The sequence below is a fragment of the Artemia franciscana genome, chromosome 17 (assembly GCF_032884065.1).
Source record: "Artemia franciscana chromosome 17, ASM3288406v1, whole genome shotgun sequence".
Taxonomy (NCBI): domain Eukaryota; kingdom Metazoa; phylum Arthropoda; class Branchiopoda; order Anostraca; family Artemiidae; genus Artemia; species Artemia franciscana.
This window is the reverse complement of record NC_088879.1, coordinates 5841276-5863144: the sequence shown is the minus strand read 5'-3', so window position 1 is coordinate 5863144 and position 21869 is coordinate 5841276. Positions and strand designations below refer to the sequence as shown.

The following is a 21869-nucleotide window of genomic DNA, read 5'->3' as shown; positions in this document are numbered from 1 at the left end:
TTTGACTAATACCGCCTTTTACCAAATCAGCACGATACATAAATTATGAGCACGGGACGGTCGGTTTATATGCAAGAGAAGACACCTTGTATTGACTACTTTGAGGAACAGCTTTGTAAGATACTACACATCCACTTGGAATGATCTCCCGAGGAAGGCTATCCCTGAAATCCTGTCCGTTGGTTCCTTATAATAAGAAGTTCAGGATACTTAATTCCAGGAGGGGGGGGCACGAAGCAAAGTTGACTAGTGATAAATCAGATCCTGATTTATCCTAGCCCTGGTCTATGAAAAGCTGAAAAAAAATCAAAACAACAGAAGTCATGACTGTGCAATAAGTCTTATTTGATTATATTAACCCTAAAGTAAGAAAACTTCTGACATTTTATCCGACAATTTTTCAAGGAACATAATAATGTTGTACTAGGGGATAAGCTTCCTGTTACGGTAACGTCAAGGTAAATACAGCAAAAACTTACAATAATGAAAAGAAGCACGGAGACAAACAGTAAACCATCAGCTACTAACGGAGATTAGAAAGAACAGTTACTAGCAGAATCCAAATTAGAAAGAACACCATGATCAGGTAAACCCCCTAACCTATAGAGTATTCATGTAGCCTAAATGACTAGGCTAGGCTTTTACGCTAGGCTACAGATAGTGACGAAGATACACTGGGGACTTCCCTTTACCAACTAAATTTTGTCCACTTTCGCCAAACATTTCAGTATGCATGAGCGGATTTGCTTAATTTTGAGTATATTTGTTGTTGCTTGTCTTAGAAAGTGTTCAAATCTGTTTGACGTGAGTGCTAAATTCACACACCCCCCTTTTTTAATTTTAGACATGGACTCCTTGGTATTTTGTACTCAGTATTTTGTCTGCTTTTCTTTTTTCTCTGTGAAAAGATAGACATTAGCTCGTGCGAGAAAGACCTTAAAAAGCTAATTAAGAGATTCCGCTCCTCTTCCTGTTTATCTCTCTCTTGCTGTTTTGATCTCTCTCTTTCTTTCCCCCTCCCTCTCTTTTTGTACCTGTCTCTCTTTCTCTTTACGCTCACAAAATCTTCTCCACTCCACTATTGACATGTAATATTCCATAGGAAGAGAGAGAGAGAGAGAGAGAGAGAGAGAGAGAGAGAGAGAGAGAGAGAGAGAGAGAGAGAGAGAGAGAGAGAGAGAGAGCTAAAGGGAATGGTGAGTAAAAAAATAATAAATGTCCCTAGAGAAGCGTAAGCTTTTTTTTGTAGACTTTCTCTGAATAAATGAATTTTCAAATAATTGCCTGCAGTTTCGCTGAAACCGCAAAAAGAGTGAAATGACTGCTTTTTTGCTCAATCTAGTATAAGTGCTTATGGACACTAAAAATAACAACTTATAACGGTGGAAGATTTGTTTTCAACACATGGTCTAAGCCGTTAGCGTGACAAATAGCAAAACAGAAACGGTTTATCTGTTGAAGCCTCTGTCTGAATCGGGAATTAAAATACTTACAATGTTTAATATTGATAATTCGCTATTACTTTTCTATCTCATTTGAGTTTAATCCATCTCGAATTTAGTTTTTACGTTTAGTTGTTCAAGACCAGTGGCGCCAACTCCAGAAATACAGGGGGGAGGGGTAAATGTATTCTAAAAATGCAGGGTTGGGGGAATGTATTTTTTTAGTTTTTTAAGCGAAAATACAAAAAGGTAAATATAAATAAAAATGTCAAACTTAAATTCTTTAAAAATACAGGGGGAATGTAGAGGGGCGAAAGTCTGCTCCAGCTGGTGCCACTATTCAAGGCCCCATCCTAAGGTATGAGGCTCGATGAGCACTTGTCAAAATTGAAGCAAATTTGCATCAACCCAGTATATTGCCTAACTGAGGGCTATAAAGATGGCCCTGTCTCTATTATATCAGTAGTATAGTTGAATTTTCCATTCCAGGAAAGTAGTTCTGCTTGTTCTTGTGTCGACTGCGAACTGTCATGTCCCGTTCCTCCGCCACTACCTTCTGTTTCAATTCCCTGGACTATTGGAGGCTATAGTGCTGTCAACTTTCTGGTTGTTCTGATTTCAATTTGTTTCTGCACTGCTTTTACCGTTGTTAGTTACTATCTACTTTGTACAAGGAACAAGGGTAAGTTTGAACTCTAGGGTGCCATATTTGAGAGGAAAAATTCCTTTGTATAAGATATTTTGGGATTTTCCGGGATTCAGCCCTCTTTCTCCTTGTATAACCCAAAATTAAGTTCTAGTTTAGGAGCGACATTTAATGATCCTTCTCAAGATATGCTTGCGTAGCTGATACAATTCTCGGAATGTACTTATGTTCCCTTCCTGAAATAATATTTATCATAATAAGTAAATAAAAGCACGTACATATTATTCAGAACCAAGGGCTTTCTCAGTATTTTTCTTAGAGGGTGGTTGTTTTTTTTTTTTTTCGGTGGGAATTTTACCAAATAAAAGAAAAACACATAAGAAATTTGTTTATATGTATGTTTGTTACAATTTTCCCAGTCAAGCAAATATTTTTTAGGGGGAGTCAAACCGGTTACCCCCTCCCCCTTGTATACAGCCTTGTTCGGAACCACCACCCTTCAGAAAAAAATCTTGAATTAGTGTTCATTATTGCTCTCATCATAAAACCAGAAATATTATTCTAATCAAATTTTTTAAATCGGCACTTGCGCAAGAATAATCTTTTCGTAGGAGTGGAGGATAATATTTTTTTTTATTTGTAATTTGAATAAAAGTACCCCGAAATTCAGGACAATTTTAGGGTTTTTGTTGGAGGGGGGAACACCTGCACACAACCCTGCTTTTAAATGAAAGGTAACAGTTTTTTTCATGTCACGCTCTTTCTCTGCACTAATCTTTGAATCGGAAGGTTGTATTAATTGAAGATAATTAGATATAGACAGACACGTGAATTATTGATTCTTTGCCAGAGAAACCACTAGACCTTGACAAAAAAGGAAGACAGGAAGTGAGAATTCTACAGGCTTCGCTATTTAATTCGAGGTGTGGTATATTTAATCACAGGCGTACTTTATATACCTCTGACTAAATATATACTTCCAATCAGGTCGAGGACGTAATCAGGGGGTAGCCCCTCCCCTCGATACTCCAAATTTTCTCGAATTTTGGGCATATCCTATTCAAATTGGGAAGTAGAATTCATTTTTTATTACTGTCCCCTCCCGAATTGGTTTTATTAATTGGTCCCCTCCAAAAAATCTCTGTCTACGTGCTTGGGTTAGATCTTTGTATAGAGGGGGGATATTTCAGATATGATGCATACGGTCATACCACTGTTCCAAAAATCTGACACGTAGGCTACCTAGACATGTTTTTTTTTCAAAAGGGGGACAATCAATAAAAGATAGGGAGGGGTAAAAGTAAAAACAGTTTCATTTAATAATTCGAATAAAAAGCGCCCAAAAATACAAAAAACAAAAGATTTCGGGGAGCCCCCTCCTCCTCTTCCTGCGTTCGTTTCTGCTTCAAATATAGGCCTTGGAAATAAATTCCTGATTCTGTATGTCTTCTGTGCACGAAAACGCAGCCCAAAGTGTCCAATCCCTTAATCCAGTCTATAAAATGTTTGTTTATTGACAATGTTACAATGCTAAAAGAATTTGACACTACTGATCATTACGTCATAATGTGGCGTGATTAAGGAAACGCTTGCGGAATTTCCGTCTAAACAGAAAAAACTGGTCTTGGTTCGCCTATCGTTTAAACCTGTTCTTGGCAGTATTTGAGTCATGAGGCTAAAGAAAAAACAACTTTCTTCTCACTTAAATAACGTAGAATATTTGTTTTTAGAACCATGTTTATAATAGAGGAGGTGAGAAGAAAAGTTGGGCTTCACATGTTGGTTCGAATCCGAAGGATTCCTTTTCTCTTAGAAAATTGTGGAAATATAGATCTCTTAATCCATTTTTTTAAATTTAGATCTTGCCTGAGCAAAGTGTCGACTTCTGCTGTTTTGCAGCCCAAACATAAATTTTGGTCTGAACAGAGCCTAAATGCTATTGGGCCAAAACTGAGAGACATTCAATAAACTAAGAAAGTTCTGAAATGCTCACTATATATATTTTCTCTGGGCTCAGAGAAGTGGTGCCAGTTGGGGGAAATCCTCTCTCCGTTTTTTGCCCCCTAAATTTTGAAAGATAAATGTTTTGTTTTTTCATTTAAAATAACCTTTTAGTAGTAAATAATTTAGAAAGAAAAATTTTGTCCACCCTCCTAGATTATGAAAATAAATTCCATCTTCGTTTTTGTGAATTGGCGCCACTGTTTCAGAGATCATACTGCCAAATGGTGCCGCATTCTTAAAACACATTGCCAAAAATAACATTAACGTAAAGAACGTAAAGGGGGGTTAGTGGGGGTGGCAGTCCTCTTCGTGAACTGAATCGTTTCTATTCAGTCAATCTCTAGTTGTTGTTTTAGAATAGCGCGGTTTTAGGAAGGGGAGAGGATGTGCGTTGACCAGTTCTCTCTCTTATACGAATAATTGAGATGTGCCTGAATCAAGTCCTAAGTCTTACAGATTGCGAAGAGGCATTTGATTCAACTGATAGGAAAACTTTAGAAGGTCTTATTCTTGCATTGGATTCTAGATTAGTACATTAAATCCATTAGTTCTATGTAGAACAGGATTGCTGTGGAATATGGTTAGGAAGTGAGGTTACTATCTGGTTCGTTGTTGAATGAGGGTTAAGTGAGGTTACTACAGGAAGTGGGGTTAAGTGAGGTTATGTCCTATCCCTTTCTATAGATTTTTTCGAATGACTTTGTTTTAAAGAATAAGACAAAGACTATGGGAACGTGGCATCAAATGGGAATGCAAAACTCACCTTGACTTAGATTATGCAGATGACTTGAGTGTAAAAACGTTAGTGAAATTGGTTGATTTTTTGAGGTTTTGAGAGTTGAGGGTGCAGGAATAGGTTTGAAAATCAATGTTAAGAAGACTAGGTCTCTAGGGCTAGGAATAAGTAAAAAGTGATGTTGGGTAGCGAAAAGATCGATCAAGAGGACTGCTTTACTTACCTTGGTAGTATTGTTAGTAAAGACGGTAGGTGCCTAGGAGATATTCAAAGTAGAATAGCCAAAGCTCAAGGTGTTTTTTCACAGTTGAAAAGTTTGAGAGAATAGGAAAACAAGTCTGCGAATCAAGATTAGAATAATGGAAGTTACAGTGATGACAGTGGTCTAGGAATGAGTGAGGGCAATGAGTAATGTTAGATAGCGATTGTAGATGCAGTGAAGATGTAAGACGTAGAATAACCAAGAAGCAGTTGAAAACAGTTTTGGAAGAATAGGAGGTTCAGCCTGGGAACTAAGATTAGAGCATAGGAAGCGAGGGTGATCGTTTGTTCAAGCATGTTTCTTGAACTTAGGCCCTGCGGAAGGCTGAAGAATATTAAAAAAAATTAAGAGCATTTAAATAAAATTTCTTGAATAACTTCCAACTGAAACTTGATTCCCCACTGAATGCCCAGGCTTTCGGTATGATCTGTAAGTTATGAATGCTTTGGTGAATTTGGATGCTCCCGAAATAAATAGTTGCGTGTGTACCTTATACAACGTCTTTTTAGCTACTAGAGTCGCTTACAGCAAAATTGGTACCTTATTTCCTAGAATTATACCCACGTCCTTGAATGCAGTGAGACAGTGTTGCAATCTAACCTAATTTGGGTTAATTTTGATCCACTTGTTCAACTAAAAACCTGCCAAGCCGCAATGTCTCTAACAATCTTGTGCAATATGTAATCACCATCATTGAACTACCTATACATTTTGAACAAAATTAGGTTAATGTTAAGAAATGAATTCTTGGAACAATTTGTATGATAATGTGGTTTATCTCTAAATAAGCCTTCTTTTGAACCAAGTTTGATGTGTGGTAGAATCTTGGTATCAGAATTCTCAGTTAAATTTACAAAAAAAACTCAGATTAATTGATCCGAAACACGCTAACGGAATTCTTGAGGCTGGGGACCAGGAATACAGGGGATCGGTACAGGGAATCAGAAAAAAATCTTGTTATCAAGGAATACACACTATTGTATTTCTACTGTATTTTCAACTTTTATTCATCCGCTTATTATCTGAGAGAAAAATGACTGTATTGAAAAAAGGCAACAAAGCAGTAACGCCATTTTTGTTGGGGGGGGGGGGGTATTCCCCCTTAAATGTTTGTACCCTGACAGATTTCGAAAAATATCTTTTTAGAAATTTTGGGAAAAAATTAAAAAAACTCCCCTTTCTTAATTTTGAAAAACACATTTCCTCCGTTTAACTTTTTCGTGAATTGTTGCCACTGAAGCAAGATGTACCAAACGAGTTAAGGTCTTGTTATAAATAAATCCACGCTATTAATAAATAAATAAATTATAAATAATTTCTACTGTATTTACAACTTGTTTCATCTGCTTATCATTTGAAAGAAATTAATTTGTTAGTAAAAGAAAATACAAGGTGTCAATTAAGGGGAGGGGGTCCACCTTTAGATTCCCCTAGATTTCGGAAAAATTGTTTTTTGGGGGTATTTTCGTTGAAGAATATTCCTTTTTTGGCATTTTCATTTAAAAAAAAGTAAAAAAAATAATGCCCCTCCTTTGATTTGGAAAAACACATTGGCTCCTCTTAACATTGTCGTAAATTAGCGTCATTGGAGCAAAATACGTAAAACCGAGTTAAAAATTGTTTCACCCGCTTAAAATCTGAGAGAGAAATTAATTTATTAGGCGGTGGAGCGTATTGGGAAGAGGCATTCCCACTAAATTTTTCCCTTCCCTCTAGATGTAAAAAATAACTTTTCTTGGGTTTTCATTGAAGAATACACTTTTGGTATTTTCATCGGAAAAAGTAAAAAAAATGCCCCTCCCTTAATTTTGAAAACCTCGTTTGCTCCCCTTAATGTTTTCATGAATTGGCACCATTGAAACAAGATATATAGAAATGGTTAGCCATTAAGGTCTAGGGAGCTAATCTGTGTGGTTAAAATAAGCACAAACTGTATAAAACAAAAATTGTTTTATTAGTCTGTATAAAACAAATTCCTGTATAAAACATGAACAAATAATATATAGAGTAATATAAATGTTGGAATCCTTCAAGAAATGGTATATATGAGAAGCCATATTCAGAATGGCTTAAGAAAATAAAAAGTCTGGACATGTAGATTTACCTAAAACCCACCGAGAAGAAAAAAAAATATCTGATCTAGTGGGCAACTTAACGACCGTCAATAGCATAACTCATTTTATTTCCTTAATATAATTTTTAATAGTATTGTTTGTAGTTTATACTTCCAATCGGCACGTCTTTTTAAGCAGGGGGGTATACTAAGCTAAAGAAAATACCCAGAAAATCTGGAGAAAACGTTAAAAGTATGTTTTATGACATTATTGCTTCACCTTTCCTGTGAAGAGGCTACACCAATAAAGGGGGGGGGGGGTACAATATATCCACCTTCCTATCTACATGGGGAAAGGTACGGAAAACACCAGTTTTATTATATAAGACTTTCTGAGATAGTAAACGATTGTGGTCTCTTTTTTGTAGCTATTAGCAAAGCCATCAATCCACGAATGGAGGCAGTGACACCAATTGAAGTAGGGGAGGGTATTTAGCCATAGTTTGGCGAAAACCCATTATTTTGAACGGTAAAAGCACATACCTTTTTTGATATTTTTATTTACAAAAATAGGAAAAATACGAATTTGCCCTGCTGGATTTTTAAAATACCCCCCCCCGTACATTTCCGTGTATTGGTACCATTGGGTGGAAGAGTCCCTTAAACAAATTTGAGAACCGGTTGTGACTCCTTTCCTTCTGGAGGTGTTAAAGTGTGGAAGCTAATACCTTTTTTCTTTAACTGAGTTTATTTAGCCTTATTTTTGCGAAACTACTACCTCTCTTTTTTTTCGAAAAAAAATTAGTAATCAATCAAAACAAATCCTAGTAGATCTCTGGTTCAAAATGGTCAACGAAATTCTTGCCTCCTAGTAGCCTGTGAGACCCGGTGATCAAGTAAATCTTTGAGGTCAATAATTTGTATGGCCATTGTCGGGCTTGCTCTCCAAACCTTATTCACGAAATAAAATTTACAAAGAATTCCGTGAAAGACTAAGAGTCTTTAACATTACGGTTATGAACTTTATTATTCAAGCAAACTGTCAAGTTATAGGTGAGATTATAAATTGAACCAGGAAATTCGTTTGCGGTGTCCTGCCTATCTCGGTCATGCCATACTTGAGAAATTCAGATTTAGCAATGAACCATATTCGGGAAAACGGATTAAATCAATCAATCAACCATTAGTGATTGGTAACGCTAAAAAAATGTCGGGTAGTGACACGGTGCTTGGCGAAAGTATCGATACTTCGGCATCGATACTTTTCCGATACTTAAATGTCATTGTTCTTTTGTAAGGGTTAGAAAAATTGAATATATGTTATCAATCACCCGCTAGTGACCAGTGTTACTCTTATAGCATACTAGCTGTTGGGGTGGCTCTTCGCGCCACCCCAACACCTTGTTGGTGGGGCGCTTCGCACCGTAAGTCGTTACGCGCCATATTAGTTACGCGCCATTGTAGTTGTGTCCCTATGTCCCACCTGTGAATATAGATAGATATATATATATATATATATATATATCTATATATATAAAAATAAGTTGTCTGTGGATCTGTGGATGGATCAGGTGACGTCACCTGAAAAAACTGGATCAGGTGACGTCAAAACTGAAAAAACTAAAAAAAGGCAAAAACTACAAAAAAAACTAAAAACTAATAAAAAAGCTAAAAAACTAAAAAAACTAAAAAAAAGGCAAAAACTACAAAAAAAACTAAAAACTAATAAAAAAAATAAAAAAGCTAAAAAACAAAAAAACTAAAAAAACTAAAAAAAGGTAAAAAACTAAAAAAAACTAAAAACTAAAAAAAACTAAAAAAAGGAAAAAACTGAAAAATAAGCTAAAATAAAGGTAAAAACCAATAAAAAACTAAAAAAAAACTGAAAAAACTAAAAAAAGGCAAAAACTACAAAAAAACTAAAAACTAATAAAAAAAGTAAAAAAGCTAAAAAACTAAAAAACTAAAAAAACTAAAAAAAGGTAAAAAACTAAAAAAAAAAACTAAAAAAAAAGGAAAAAACTGAAAAATAAGCTAACATAAAGGTAAAAACCAATAAAAAACTAAAAAGAAAAAAAGGAAAAAACTAAAAAAAAATTTCATCTAAAAAACTAAAAAAAACTAAAAAAGGTAAAAACTAAAAGAACTAAAAAAGAAAAAAATAAATGACGACACTCAAAGAGAAAGCGACCAGGACAAAAGGAATGTTCGATTAGCAATCAACAAAGCACCGGGACACAGGGAGTATAAATGACGACCAGGACATAAGTAAAAAAAAAAATTAACAAAACTAAAAAGAAGGTAAAAACTACAAAAAAACTAAAAAGAAAAAAAAACTAAAAACTAATAAAAAAAACTAAAAAATCTAAAAATCTAAATAAACTAAAAAAGAAAAAAAAAGGAAAAAAATAAAGGAGAAAAACAAAACTAAAAAACGAATGTATATACAGACCGGGACACCGGGATACAAATGACGACCGGGACACAGGGAATATAAATGACGACCGGGACACAGGGACACAACTACAACGGGGACACCGGGGGAAACAGGGGGATGTAAATGACGACCGGGACACCGGGACAGGGAATGGTCGATTAGCAATCACCATCAACAAAGCTCAAGGGCAATCATTAGAATCATGAGGTATAGATCTGAATACAGATTGTTTTCCCATGGACCATTATATGTTGCATGTTCAAGAGTCGGTAAACCTGACAATCTATTTATATGCAAAGACAATGGGACAGCAAAGAATGTTGTATATTCGCAAGTTTTACGTAGTTAAAACCATATATATATATGGGACATAGGGACACAACTACAATGGCGCGTAACTATTATGGCGCGTAACGACTTACGCGCGCGGGGGGGCTTGGGGGGGGCGCGAAGCGCCCCCACCAACTAGGTGTTGGGGTGGCGCGAAGCGCCACCCCAACAGCTAGTATATATATATATATATATATCTATATATATAAAAATAAGTTGTCTGTGTGTGGATCTGTGGATCAGGTGACGTCATGTTTGTCCGCATATGACGTCTGAATTATTTCACACTAATACAAAAGAAGAAAAAAACTAAAAAAGGTAAAAACTACAAAAAAAACTAAAAAGAAAAAAAAACTAAAAAAGCTAAAAAACTAAAAAAAAATAAAAAAAGGTAAAAATCTAATAACTAAAAAAAAACTGAAAAAAATAAAAAAAAGGCAAAAACTACAAAAAAAATAAAAACTAATAAAAAAACTAAAAAAGCTAAAAAACTAAAAAACAAAAAAAAACTAAAAAAAGGTAAAAAACTAAAAAAAAACTAAAAACTAAAAAAGAAAAAAACTAAAAAAAAGGAAAAAACTGAAAAATAAAAGAGAAAAAGAAAACTAAAAAAATATGAATAAATATATATAAAAATAAGTTGTTTGTGGGTTATGTCTGTCTGTCTGTCTGTCGAGTGACGTCGTGTTTGTCCGCATATGACGTCTGAATTATTTCACACTAATACAAAAGAAGAAAAAAAACTAAAAAAGGTAAAAACTACAAAAAAACTAAAAAGAAAAAAACTAAAAAAGCTAAAAAACTAAAAAAAACTAAAAAAAGGTAAAAAACTAAAAACTAAAAAAAACTGAAAAAACTAAAAAAAGGCAAAAACTAAAAAAAAAACTAAAAACTAATAAAAAAAACTAAAAAAGCTAAAAAACTAAAAAAACTAAAAAACTAAAAAAAGGTAAAAAACAAAAAAAAACTAAAAACTAAAAAAGAAAAAACTAAAAAAAAGGAAAAAACTGAAAAATAAGAGAAAAAGAAAACTAAAAAAATATTAATAAATATAAAAAATATAAATATAAATATAATATAAATTAGCAATCAATATATATAAAAATAAGTTGTCTGTGTGTGGATCTGTGGATCAGGTGACGTCATGTTTGTCCGCATATGACGTCTGAATTATTTCACACTAATACAAAAGAAGAAAAAAACTAAAAAAGGTAAAAACTACAAAAAAAACTAAAAAGAAAAAAAACTAAAAAAGCTAAAAAACTAAAAAAGCTAAAAAACTAAAAAAAAACTAAAAAAAGGTAAAAATCTAATAACTAAAAAAAAAACTGAAAAAAATAAAAAAAGGCAAAAACTACAAAAAAAATAAAAACTAATAAAAAAACTAAAAAAGCTAAAAAACTAAAAAAAACTAAAAAAAGGTAAAAAACTAAAAAAAACTAAAAACTAAAAAAGAAAAAAACTAAAAAAAAGGAAAAAACTGAAAAATAAAAGAGAAAAAGAAAACTAAAAAAATATGAATATGACGTCTGAATTATTTCACACTAATACAAAAGAAGAAAAAAAACTAAAAAAGGTAAAAACTACAAAAAAAACTAAAAAGAAAAAAAACTAAAAAAGCTAAAAAACTAAAAAAAACTAAAAAAAACTAAAAAAAGGTAAAAAACTAAAAACTAAAAAAAAACTGAAAAACTAAAAAAAGGCAAAAACTAAAAAAAACACTAAAAACTAATAAAAAAACTAAAAAAGCTAAGAAACTAAAAAAACTAAAAAAAGGTAAAAAACAAAAAAAAACTAAAAACTAAAAAAGAAAAAACTAAAAAAAAGGAAAAAACTGAGAAATAAGAGAAAAAGAAAACTAAAAAAATATTAATAAATATAAAAAATATAAATATAAATATAATATAAATTAGCAATCAACAAGCACCGAGACACAAATGACGACCGGGACACAGGGAGTATAAATGACGACCAGGACATAAGTAAAACAAAAAAACTAAAAAAATGGTAAAAACTACAAAAAAACTAAAAACTAATAAAAAAACTAAAAAATCTAAAAATCTAAATAAACTAAAAAAGAAAAAAAAGAAAAAAGGAAAAAAATAAAGGAGAAAAACAAAACTAAAAAACGAATGTATATACAGACCGGGACACCGGGATACAAATGACGACCGGGACACAGGGAATATAAATGACGACCGGGACACAACTACAATGGGGACGCCGGGGGGCACAGGGGGATATAAATGACGACCGGGACACCGGGACACAAGGAATATAAATGACGCCCGGGACACTCAAAGAGAAATCACAGACTGGAACACCGGGACACAAATGACGACCGGGACACAGGGAATATAAATGACGACGGGAATATAAATGGCGACGCCCCCCCTAGTTGGGGGGGCGAAGCGCCCCCACCAACTAGGTGTTGGGGTGGCGCGAAGCGCCACCCCAACAGCTAGTATATATATATATATATATATATATATATATATATATATATATATATATATATATATATATATATATATATATATATATATGTTTTTAACTACGTAAAACTTGCGAATATACAACATTCTTTGCTGTCCCATTGTCTGTGCATATAAATAGATTTTCAGGTTTACCGACTCTTGAACATGTAACATATAATGGTCCATGGGAAAACAATCCGTATTCAGATCTATACCTCATGATTCTAATGATTGCCCTTGAGCTTTGTTGATGGTGATTGCTAATCGACCATTCCCTGAGTCGCCATCGTCATTTATATATCCCCCTGTGCACCCCGGCGTCCCCTTTGTAGTTATGTCCCTGTGTCCCGGTCGTCATTTATATTCCCTGTGTCCCGGTCGTCATTTGTGTCCCGGTGTTCCAGTCTGTGATTTCTCTTTGAGTGTCCCGGGCGTCATTTATATTCCTTGTGTCCCGGTGTCCCGGTCGTCATTTATATCCCCCTGTGCCCCCCGGCGTCCCCATTGTAGTTGTGTCCCTGTGTCCCGGTCGTCATTTATATTCCCTGTGTCCCGGTCGTCATTTGTATCCCGGTGTCCCGGTCTGTATATACATTCGTTTTTTAGTTTTGTTTTTCTCCTTTATTTTTTTCCTTTTTTCTTTTTTTTCTTTTTTAGTTTATTTAGATTTTTAGATTTTTTAGTTTTTTTATTAGTTTTTAGTTTTTTTGTAGTTTTTACCATTTTTTTAGTTTTTTTGTTTTACTTATGTCCTGGTCGTCATTTATACTCCCTGTGTCCCGGTCGTCATTTGTGTCTCGGTGCTTTGTTGATTGCTAATTTATATTATATTTATATTTATATTTTTTATATTTATTAATATTTTTTTAGTTTTCTTTTTCTCTTATTTTTCAGTTTTTCCCTTTTTTTTAGTTTTTTCTTTTTTAGTTTTTAGTTTTTTTTTGTTTTTTACCTTTTTTTAGTTTTTTTAGTTTTTTAGCTTTTTTAGTTTTTTTATTAGTTTTTAGTTTTTTTTTTAGTTTTTGCCTTTTTTTAGTTTTTTCAGTTTTTTTTAGTTTTTAGTTTTTTAACCTTTTTTTAGTTTTTTTTAGTTTTTTTGCTTTTTTAGTTTTTTTTCTTTTTAGTTTTTTTTGTAGTTTTTACCTTTTTTAGTTTTTTTTCTTCTTTTGTATTAGTGTGAAATAATTCAGACGTCATATGCGGACAAACACGACGTCACTCGACAGACAGACAGACAGACATAACCCACAAACAACTTATTTTTATATATATTTATTCATATTTTTTTAGTTTTCTTTTTCTCTTTTATTTTTTAGTTTTTTCCTTTTTTTAGTTTTTTTCTTTTTTAGTTTTTAGTTTTTTTTAGTTTTTTACCTTTTTTTAGTTTTTTTTTTAGTTTTTTTAGTTTTTTAGCTTTTTTAGTTTTTTTTATTAGTTTTTTTTTTTTTTGTAGTTTTTGCCTTTTTTTATTTTTTTCAGTTTTTTTTTAGTTATTAGATTTTTACCTTTTTTTAGTTTTTTTTAGTTTTTTAGCTTTTTTAGTTTTTTTTCTTTTTAGTTTTTTTTTTGTAGTTTTTACCTTTTTTAGTTTTTTTCTTCTTTTGTATTAGTGTGAAATAATTTAGTGTGACGTCACCTGATCCACAGATCCACAGATCCACACACAGACAACTTATTTTTATATATATAGATTTCTAATGACGTCAGTTTTGATCTAAGATTAATTTAAAAAACTTTTTTCCACAAGACGAGTTTTTCAAAGAAAATTAAAGAGCTCCATTACGCCAAGAATAAGCTAAAATAAAGTCAATAAATAAATGAAACTCAAAACGAACAGAAATTACAATAAACAGCCGAGTCAAACTAAAGACGAGTAAAAATTATCATGAGTAGGGCTGATAACCCCTATGCCCTCTAAAGACTAGAACATAGTTTGCGCTTTACTAAAAAAAAAAAAAAAAAAAAAAACAAATGACCGTGGATTGTCAGTTAAATTGACATATACTGACATTTCTTTGTTAAGGTTATGGTAATTTTTCATTTATGAAAATAAGAAAGGTGAACACATTTCAAAAGCATTTTGTTTTCAGTAAAGCGCAAATTGTGTTTTTATCGTGAGAGGGCATAGGTGTTATCAGCCCTACTCTTGTTAATTTTTGCTCGTTTTGAGTTTGATGGAGCTCTTTACTTTTTTTGAAAAAATTGTCTTGTGGAAAAAGTTTTTTGAATTAACTTACGTTCGTTTTTTATTGACATAGTCTTTTTCATGGAAAAAAAAATGTTTTATATCTTTTCACTTTTCAAACAGTTCGTGGTAACGAACTGTAGTAAGGAGCGACCCGGCTCTATAGAAACCAAAATTTTAAAAAATGGAATTTTGATACCAATAGCTACATCAAAAGAATCGCATTTTAATGCTGATTTTAAATATATAAGTTTCATCAAGTTTAGTCTTACGCACCAAAAGTTACGAGCCTGAGAAAATTTGTGTTATTTTAGAAAATAGGGGGAAACACCCCCTAAAACTCATAGAATCTTAACGAAAATTACACCATCAGATTCAGCGTGTCAGAGAACCTTACTGTAGAAGTTTGAAGCTCCTATCTACAAAAATGTGGAATTTTGTATTTTTTGCCAGAAGGCAGATCACGGATGCGTGTTTATTTGTTTGTTTGTTTTTTTTCTTTTTTTTTCTTTTTTCTTTTTCCCAGGGGTGATCGTATCGACCCAGTTGTCCTAGAATGTTGCGAGAGGGCTCATTCTAACGGAAATGAAAAGTTCTAGTGCCCTTTTTAAGTGACCAAAAAAATTGGAGGGCACCTAGGCCCCCTCCCACGCTAATTATTTTCCCAAAGTCAACGGATCAAAATTCTGAGATAGCCATTTTATTCAGCGTAGTCGAAAATCCTTATAACTATGTCTTTGGGGACGACTTACTCCTCCATAGTCCCCGTGGGAGGGGTTACAATTTACAAACTCTGACCAGCATATAGTAATGGTTATTGGGAAGTGTACAGGTGTTTTCAGGAGGATTTTTTGGTTGGGGGGAGGGGTTGAAACGAGGGGGATATACTGGGGGAACTTTCCATCGAGGAATTTGTCATTGGGGAAGAAAATTTCCATGAAGGGAGCGCAGGATTTACTAGCATTATTAAAAAAAAAAACAATGAAAAAATAAATATGAAAAAGTTTTTTTCAGCTGGAAGTAAGGAACAGCATTAAAACTTAAAACGAACAGAAATTATTACCCATATGAGGGGCTCACCTCCTCCTAATACCTCGCTCTTTACGCTAAAGTATTTTTAGTAATGTCAACTATTTATTCTACGGCTTTTGTGATTCAGGGGTCATTCTTAATGAATTGGGCCAAAATTTAAGATTTAGTGTAAAGAGAGAGGTACTGACGAGGGGGCAAACCCTCTCATATGTGTAACAAAAACATGAGAATAAAAAATTCTTTACGTAAGCTAGTTTATAAGTTACTTATATCTTTTACTAATAAAAAGATTTGTAAAAAAATAAAAGTTCTAGTTGCCTTTTTTATTAACCAAAAAATTGGAGGGCAACTAGGCTTCCTCCCCCGCTCTTTTTTTCTCAAAATCATTCGATCAAAATTATGAGAAAGCCATTTAGCAAAAAAAAAATATGCAAATTTCGTTTTAATTATTTCTCTGTGGAGAGCCAAAATCAAAACATGCATTGATTCAAAAACGTTCAGAAATTAAATAAAAAAAACAAGTTTTTTCAACTGAAAGTAAGGGACGACATTAAAACTTAAAACGAACAGAAATTACTTCGTATATGAAAGGGGCTGCTTCCTCATCAACGCCCCACTCTTCACGCTAAAGTTTTTACTATTTTAAAAAGAAGAGTTGAGAGAAAGAGTCAAACTTTTTCGTAAAGAGCGGGGCGTTGATGAGGAAGCAGCCCCTTTCATATACGAAGTAATTTCTGTTCGTTTTAAGTTTTAATGTCGCTCCTTACTTTCAGTTGAAAAAACTTTTTTTTTTTATTTAATCTTCTATAAGAATCCATAGTATGGGTTGCTATTTATATGAGCTTCTCTGTTGGAGAAAGCTTTATCAACAATTTTTAATCCTGATACAAACAGTTTTTTTTTTTTTTTTTTTAATTTTACAGCTTCTGAAGTTGACCTGAAAAATAAAAGTCAATATCATTCCTATAAGATTCTATCTATGCTCTTTGGCAACCTGATACACTTACACTCTTTTTACTTATTTAAATTGTAAGAGCAGAATTAGTAATAGTAGTACCGCCAGAAGTTTCAACTTAATACTTCCAGTCGTTCTGGATGCATTGCTGAAGTGTCTTGTTGGCAACCATTTAACACAATGCCTTTTGATTTATTTCAAAGTATAATGGGCCAATTGCATAATTATGGGGGTTGACATGCCTAATACCCCTAAAGATATAGTTGCTGGACCGTTCTACTATGCTGAACAAAATGGCTGTCTTAAAATTTTGACTGGAAGCGTTTGGAAAATGAACGGGCTTGAGAGAAGGGCTGCTTGCTCTCCAGTCTCTTGTTACTCTTAAAAAGGGCACCAAACGCTCATGCTGTAATTGGAGTGCAAAGGGGAACTCTTCCCCCTTCAAATATCTAGTAAAAACGTTATAAACAAGTAAAAACAAAGTGAAAACATTTTTAACGTATTTTGTTTTCAATAAAGTGCAAATTATATTCTGGTCTTGAGAAGGCATGGCGGTTGTCAGCCCTACTAAGGTTAATTTTTGCTCATTTGGAGTTTGACTTGGTTATTTATTGTTGGATTTAAATAAACAAAATACGTTTAAAATGTTTTAACTTTTTTACCATTAATAAATTATAAATTATTATAACTACATATCAATATATGTATTCTAAACTGACAATCCATAGCCATTTTTTTTTTTTTTTTTTTTTTAGTAAAGTGCAAATTATGTTCTAGTCTTGAGAAGGTATGGGGGGTTGTCAAAGACATAATTTCCAAACCTTTCAACTCCACTGAACAAAATGGCTATATCAAAATTTTGTTTAGATGTGTTTTGGGAATTGATGGGCGTGGGGGAGGCTTGTTGCCCTTCAATTACTGTTCACTAATAAAGTGGGCACTAGCCATTTCAATTTCCAATCGAATGAGTCATTTTAGAAGTTTCTATGACAACAAATGGCCATCTCAAAATTTCTATCAGATACATTATGGGAAAATACGAGGTTTGGGGGTTAGGGGTTATCCACCCGGCGATCACTCTGAATGTTAAAAAGGGCACTAGAATTTCTGATTACCAATCTAACGAGCCTCTTCCGAATTTTATACGATCACCCTTTCTATATATATACCTTATATGCTTCAGGGCATAGCCTACCTTGCCCTGAGGGCTCTGGGGGGGTTGTCATCCTTAAAGACATAATTTCTGGTCCTTTCAATTACGTTGACGAAATGGATATCTCAAAATTTTGATTGGATGTGCTGGGGAAACGATGGGCGAGGGAGGGGGTTTAGATGCCCTCCAATTACTTTCGACTGTTAAAAATGGCCCTGACCCTTTCAATTTCAAATCGAATGAGCTGTTTTCGAAGTTTCTACGACAACGAATGGTCATCTCAAAGTTCTAAGATGCATTTCGGGAAAATGCGAGGTGTGTGGGAAGTATCCACCCTCCCTTGTTTAGTATCCACCCTCCCACCTCTCCCAATCTTAAAAAGAGCACTAGGATTTCTGATTACCAATCCAATTTACCCCCTCCAAGGTTGATATGATCATTATTTCTATCTATACCTTATATGCCCCCCTGGGCATAACTCACAACTCTTGACAACAAGTGGCCATCTCAAAATTTCTATTAGATGCTTTTCGGAAAAATATGAGGTGTCTGAACACTCAGATTAGGCATTAGAAAAAGAGTACTAGCACCTTTCAATTCCCAATTAAATGATCTCTTTTCGAAGTTTCTGTGACAACAAATGGTCATCTCAAATTTCTATCAGATGTATTTCGGGAAAATACGAGGTGTGTTTTTTTGGGAGGGAGGGGTCCACCGTCTGATCACTCTGAATCTTAAAAAGGGCACTAGGACATCTGATTTCCAATCAAATGAGCCCATATCGGAGTTTTTACTATTACTCTTTCTATATATTCCTTTTATGCCCCCAGGACATAATTTGTAACCCTTGTCCTGAGGGCTGTGAGGCTGTTGTCATCCTCAAAGACCTAATTTCCGGGTCTTTCGATTCCTTGGAACAAAATGGCTCTCTCTAAATTTTGATTGGATGTGCTTGGGAAAATGGCGGGCGTGGGAGGGGGGTTAGTTGCCCTCCAATCACTTTCGACTATTAAAGATCATATAATACGGCATTTGTGGTGGAAAGAATCCCCTAGAGTCTGGGGTAAGGGTCGCAAGTTATGCCTTAGGGACATAGAAGGTTTTTATGGCAGGGTTGGTCGTGTGAACTTTAGAAGAGGCTCATTTGATTTAAAATGTATAGTTCTAGTTCTTTTTTAAGAGTTAAACAAGATGGAGAGCAATTAGCCCCCTCCCTGACATCCTCTTTTCCCAAAACGCATTCAATTGAAATTGTGAGATAGTCATTTTGTTACCAATAGTCCAAAAATTTTTATAACAATGTCTGTAGAGTGGACACCATCCCCCAGAGCCCATTGGCAAAGATTGTAAGTTATTCCCGGGGCATATAAGGTTTCTATGGAGCGGACAGCCGTATAAACTTTGGATCGGGTGGAGCTCATTTGATTGGAAGTTGAAAGTCCTCTGAAAGGTCCTGTAATTATGTCTTTGGAAATGTCAAACTCCCTACAGTCCTCAGGACAAGGGCTGTAAGTAAAGCAATTCGTTCATCTTGTTGACAAGGTGTTGACAAGGTGCATATATACAAGGTGTTAACACCTTGTATATATGCATGTTTGAACTTTACTTTCCAAGAAGACGAAGGTTATTCAGGTGAGATTTTAAAAGGCAATACTTGCATACTACTACAACTGCCATCAGCATTACTACCACACTACTCCATTTACGGCTTTAAGGGGAAATTTGAATTAAGTCAAAAGACGCTATTTACAGGCACATTGACAAAATCGCGTATCTCAAAAATCGATTCGGGTATTAAGTTGGATCTTTCAAAGAATACTTAAAGGGGAAGATCATCTTACCAAATGGCAATATGTGCACACTATTGCTAATACTAGTGTTACTGCTACATTTTCTGCTACTACTACTACTACTTCTGTTGCAACTATTAGTAGGGCTAAGAGCATTGAGATGAAAATTTCAAGAAGTGTATGAACATACATGTTATCGAAAGGACATATCAGCAATGTCATAGCAATGGCTAATTGTATTAAGTTGAAACTTCCAGGACTTGATGAGAGGGATGTTTAACTGACCAAAAGGCGATAGGTTAATACTACTGCTGCTAGTAGTACTACGGCTATTCAATAGTATTACTAGTAATATCAATACTACTTCTGTGTCTATTACTGCTATTACAACTATACATAAGGGTTTGAAGGTGAAATTTTCAAGAAATTTTGAGGGAAGATGAACTGAATCAGAACACGCCCTCTGTATGTAATTTTTCAAAAGAGTGTAACAGCAATATCTTAGGAACAGTGGGGGGCGTGAAATTGAAACTAACAGGGCTTGTTGTGAGGAATGTTGAACTAACCTAAAGAAAATAATCGCATCCTAACGCTTCTGCTTCTATTCTTACTGCTGCTACTGTTACTATTATTACTACTTCTATTACTACTAATGCCTTTATAGCTTTGGCTACTGCAACTAATTTTGTTACTACTACTACTACTACTACTGCTATTAAACCTAAGGATATAAAGGTGAAAAATTAGGGATACATAGAAACTGTATGAAACTTATTTGAAACACGCTATGCCCACACAGGTTGTCAAGCAGACGCATCAGAAATGCTTCAGTTGATGGTATGTATTAAGCTGAAACTTTCAGCTAGTATTGAAGAGGATGTTGAAGAAACCAAAGGTGCTATGCGCATACTGGTACTAATGCTGCAACTATTGCTACTGTGCAAGCTAAGGGTAGTAAGGTGAAGCTTTTAAGGAATACTTAGGCGGATGTTGAACTAAATCAAAACAAACTATGGGCATGTGGACTTTCAAAAAGGTAGCAAAGCAATATCTGAGGAGCAGCTTTTATTATTACTTTAAATCTTTAAGGGTAAGTCGTTGGGACTTTGAACTAAACAGAAGGCACTATATATAACCGTGTGCAGGTTTTAAATGAGCATATAAGCAATATCATAGGCAGCACCACTCTATAATAGCTAGAAATATCATTGAAACGTTTCAAGGGGCTAATCCTACAAAACGAAAAGTTCTGGTGCCCTTTTTAAGAGTAAAAAGAGACTGGAGGGCAAGCAGCCCTTCTCTCAAACCCATTCATTTTCCACATAAATCCAGTCGAAATTTTGAGACAGCCGTTTTGATCAGCATAGTAGAATGGTCCAGCAACTATGTCTTTAGATATATTAGGCATGTCAACCCCCCACAATTATGCAATTGGCCCATTATGATTTAAAAACAAATGTTGTTTTAAAATAAACCAAAAGCTATTGTGTTTATGGTTGCGAATAAAACACATCAGCAATATATCGAGAACGACTGGGGGTATTAAGTTGAAACTTTTGGGGATACTACTATTACTACTTCTGATCTTACAATTTTAACAAATAAAAAGAGTATAGTGTATCCAGGTTGGATAGAATCTTTCGGGAATTATATTAAGTTTTACTTTTCAGGTCAACTTCAGAAGCTATACGATTAAATTATAAAATACTATTTTTTTCAGGATTTAAAATTGTTACAAGAGTTTCTCCAACATATAAATAGCAACCCATACTATGGATTCTTGTAGGAAAAATTGAAAAGCTGTTAAATATTATTTTTTCCATGAAAAAGACTATGTCAACGAACAAGAGCTAAGAGCTCATATGGCACTTGTGACGAGGCGAAAAGAGCTAAGAGCCAAGAGATCATATAGTACGAGCTCTAACAAAATTCTATGAATCAATAGATTGATTTAAAAAGGAAAATAAGAGGCTTAATGCCAGTCAAGATTTAAAATTAGAGCTCTGAGTCACAAAGTCATTCTAAATATCAAAATTCATTAAGATCCGATCACCCACTCGTAAGTTATAAATACCTAATTTTTCTAATTTTTCCTCTCCCTTTTGCCCCCCTCCAGATGGTCGAATCTGGGAAAACGACTTTATCAAGTCAAATTGTGCAGCTCCCTGACATGCCTACCAATTTTCATCGCCCCAGCACGTCCAGAAGCACCGAACTCGCCAAATCACTGAACCCCTCCCCCCAACTCCCCCAAAGAGAGCGAATCCAGTACGATTCTGTCAATCACGTATCAAGGACATATGTTTATTCTATCCACCAAGCTTCATCCCGATTCAACCATTCCAAGTGTTTTTCCAAGATTCCCCC

General features: G+C 34.1%; 1 protein-coding gene and 1 long non-coding RNA gene across 4 annotated transcripts in view; both read left to right on the top strand.

Moving 5' to 3' along the window:
• The window catches only part of LOC136037738 (NPC intracellular cholesterol transporter 1-like), a 160623-nt gene that overhangs the window by 48718 nt on the left and 90036 nt on the right, over window positions 1-21869 (top strand). For all 3 annotated transcript variants that reach the window (XM_065720516.1, XM_065720518.1, XM_065720517.1), the window contains exon 7: window positions 1932-2124. In XM_065720516.1, coding sequence (XP_065576588.1) covers window positions 1932-2124 — 193 coding nt within the window. The remainder of the gene's footprint in view (window positions 1-1931; window positions 2125-21869) is intronic.
• LOC136037739 (uncharacterized) lies at window positions 8666-12125 on the top strand. Its single transcript, XR_010620031.1, has 2 exons — window positions 8666-10662; window positions 11122-12125. It is a non-coding gene; the product is annotated as an uncharacterized LOC136037739 (long non-coding RNA).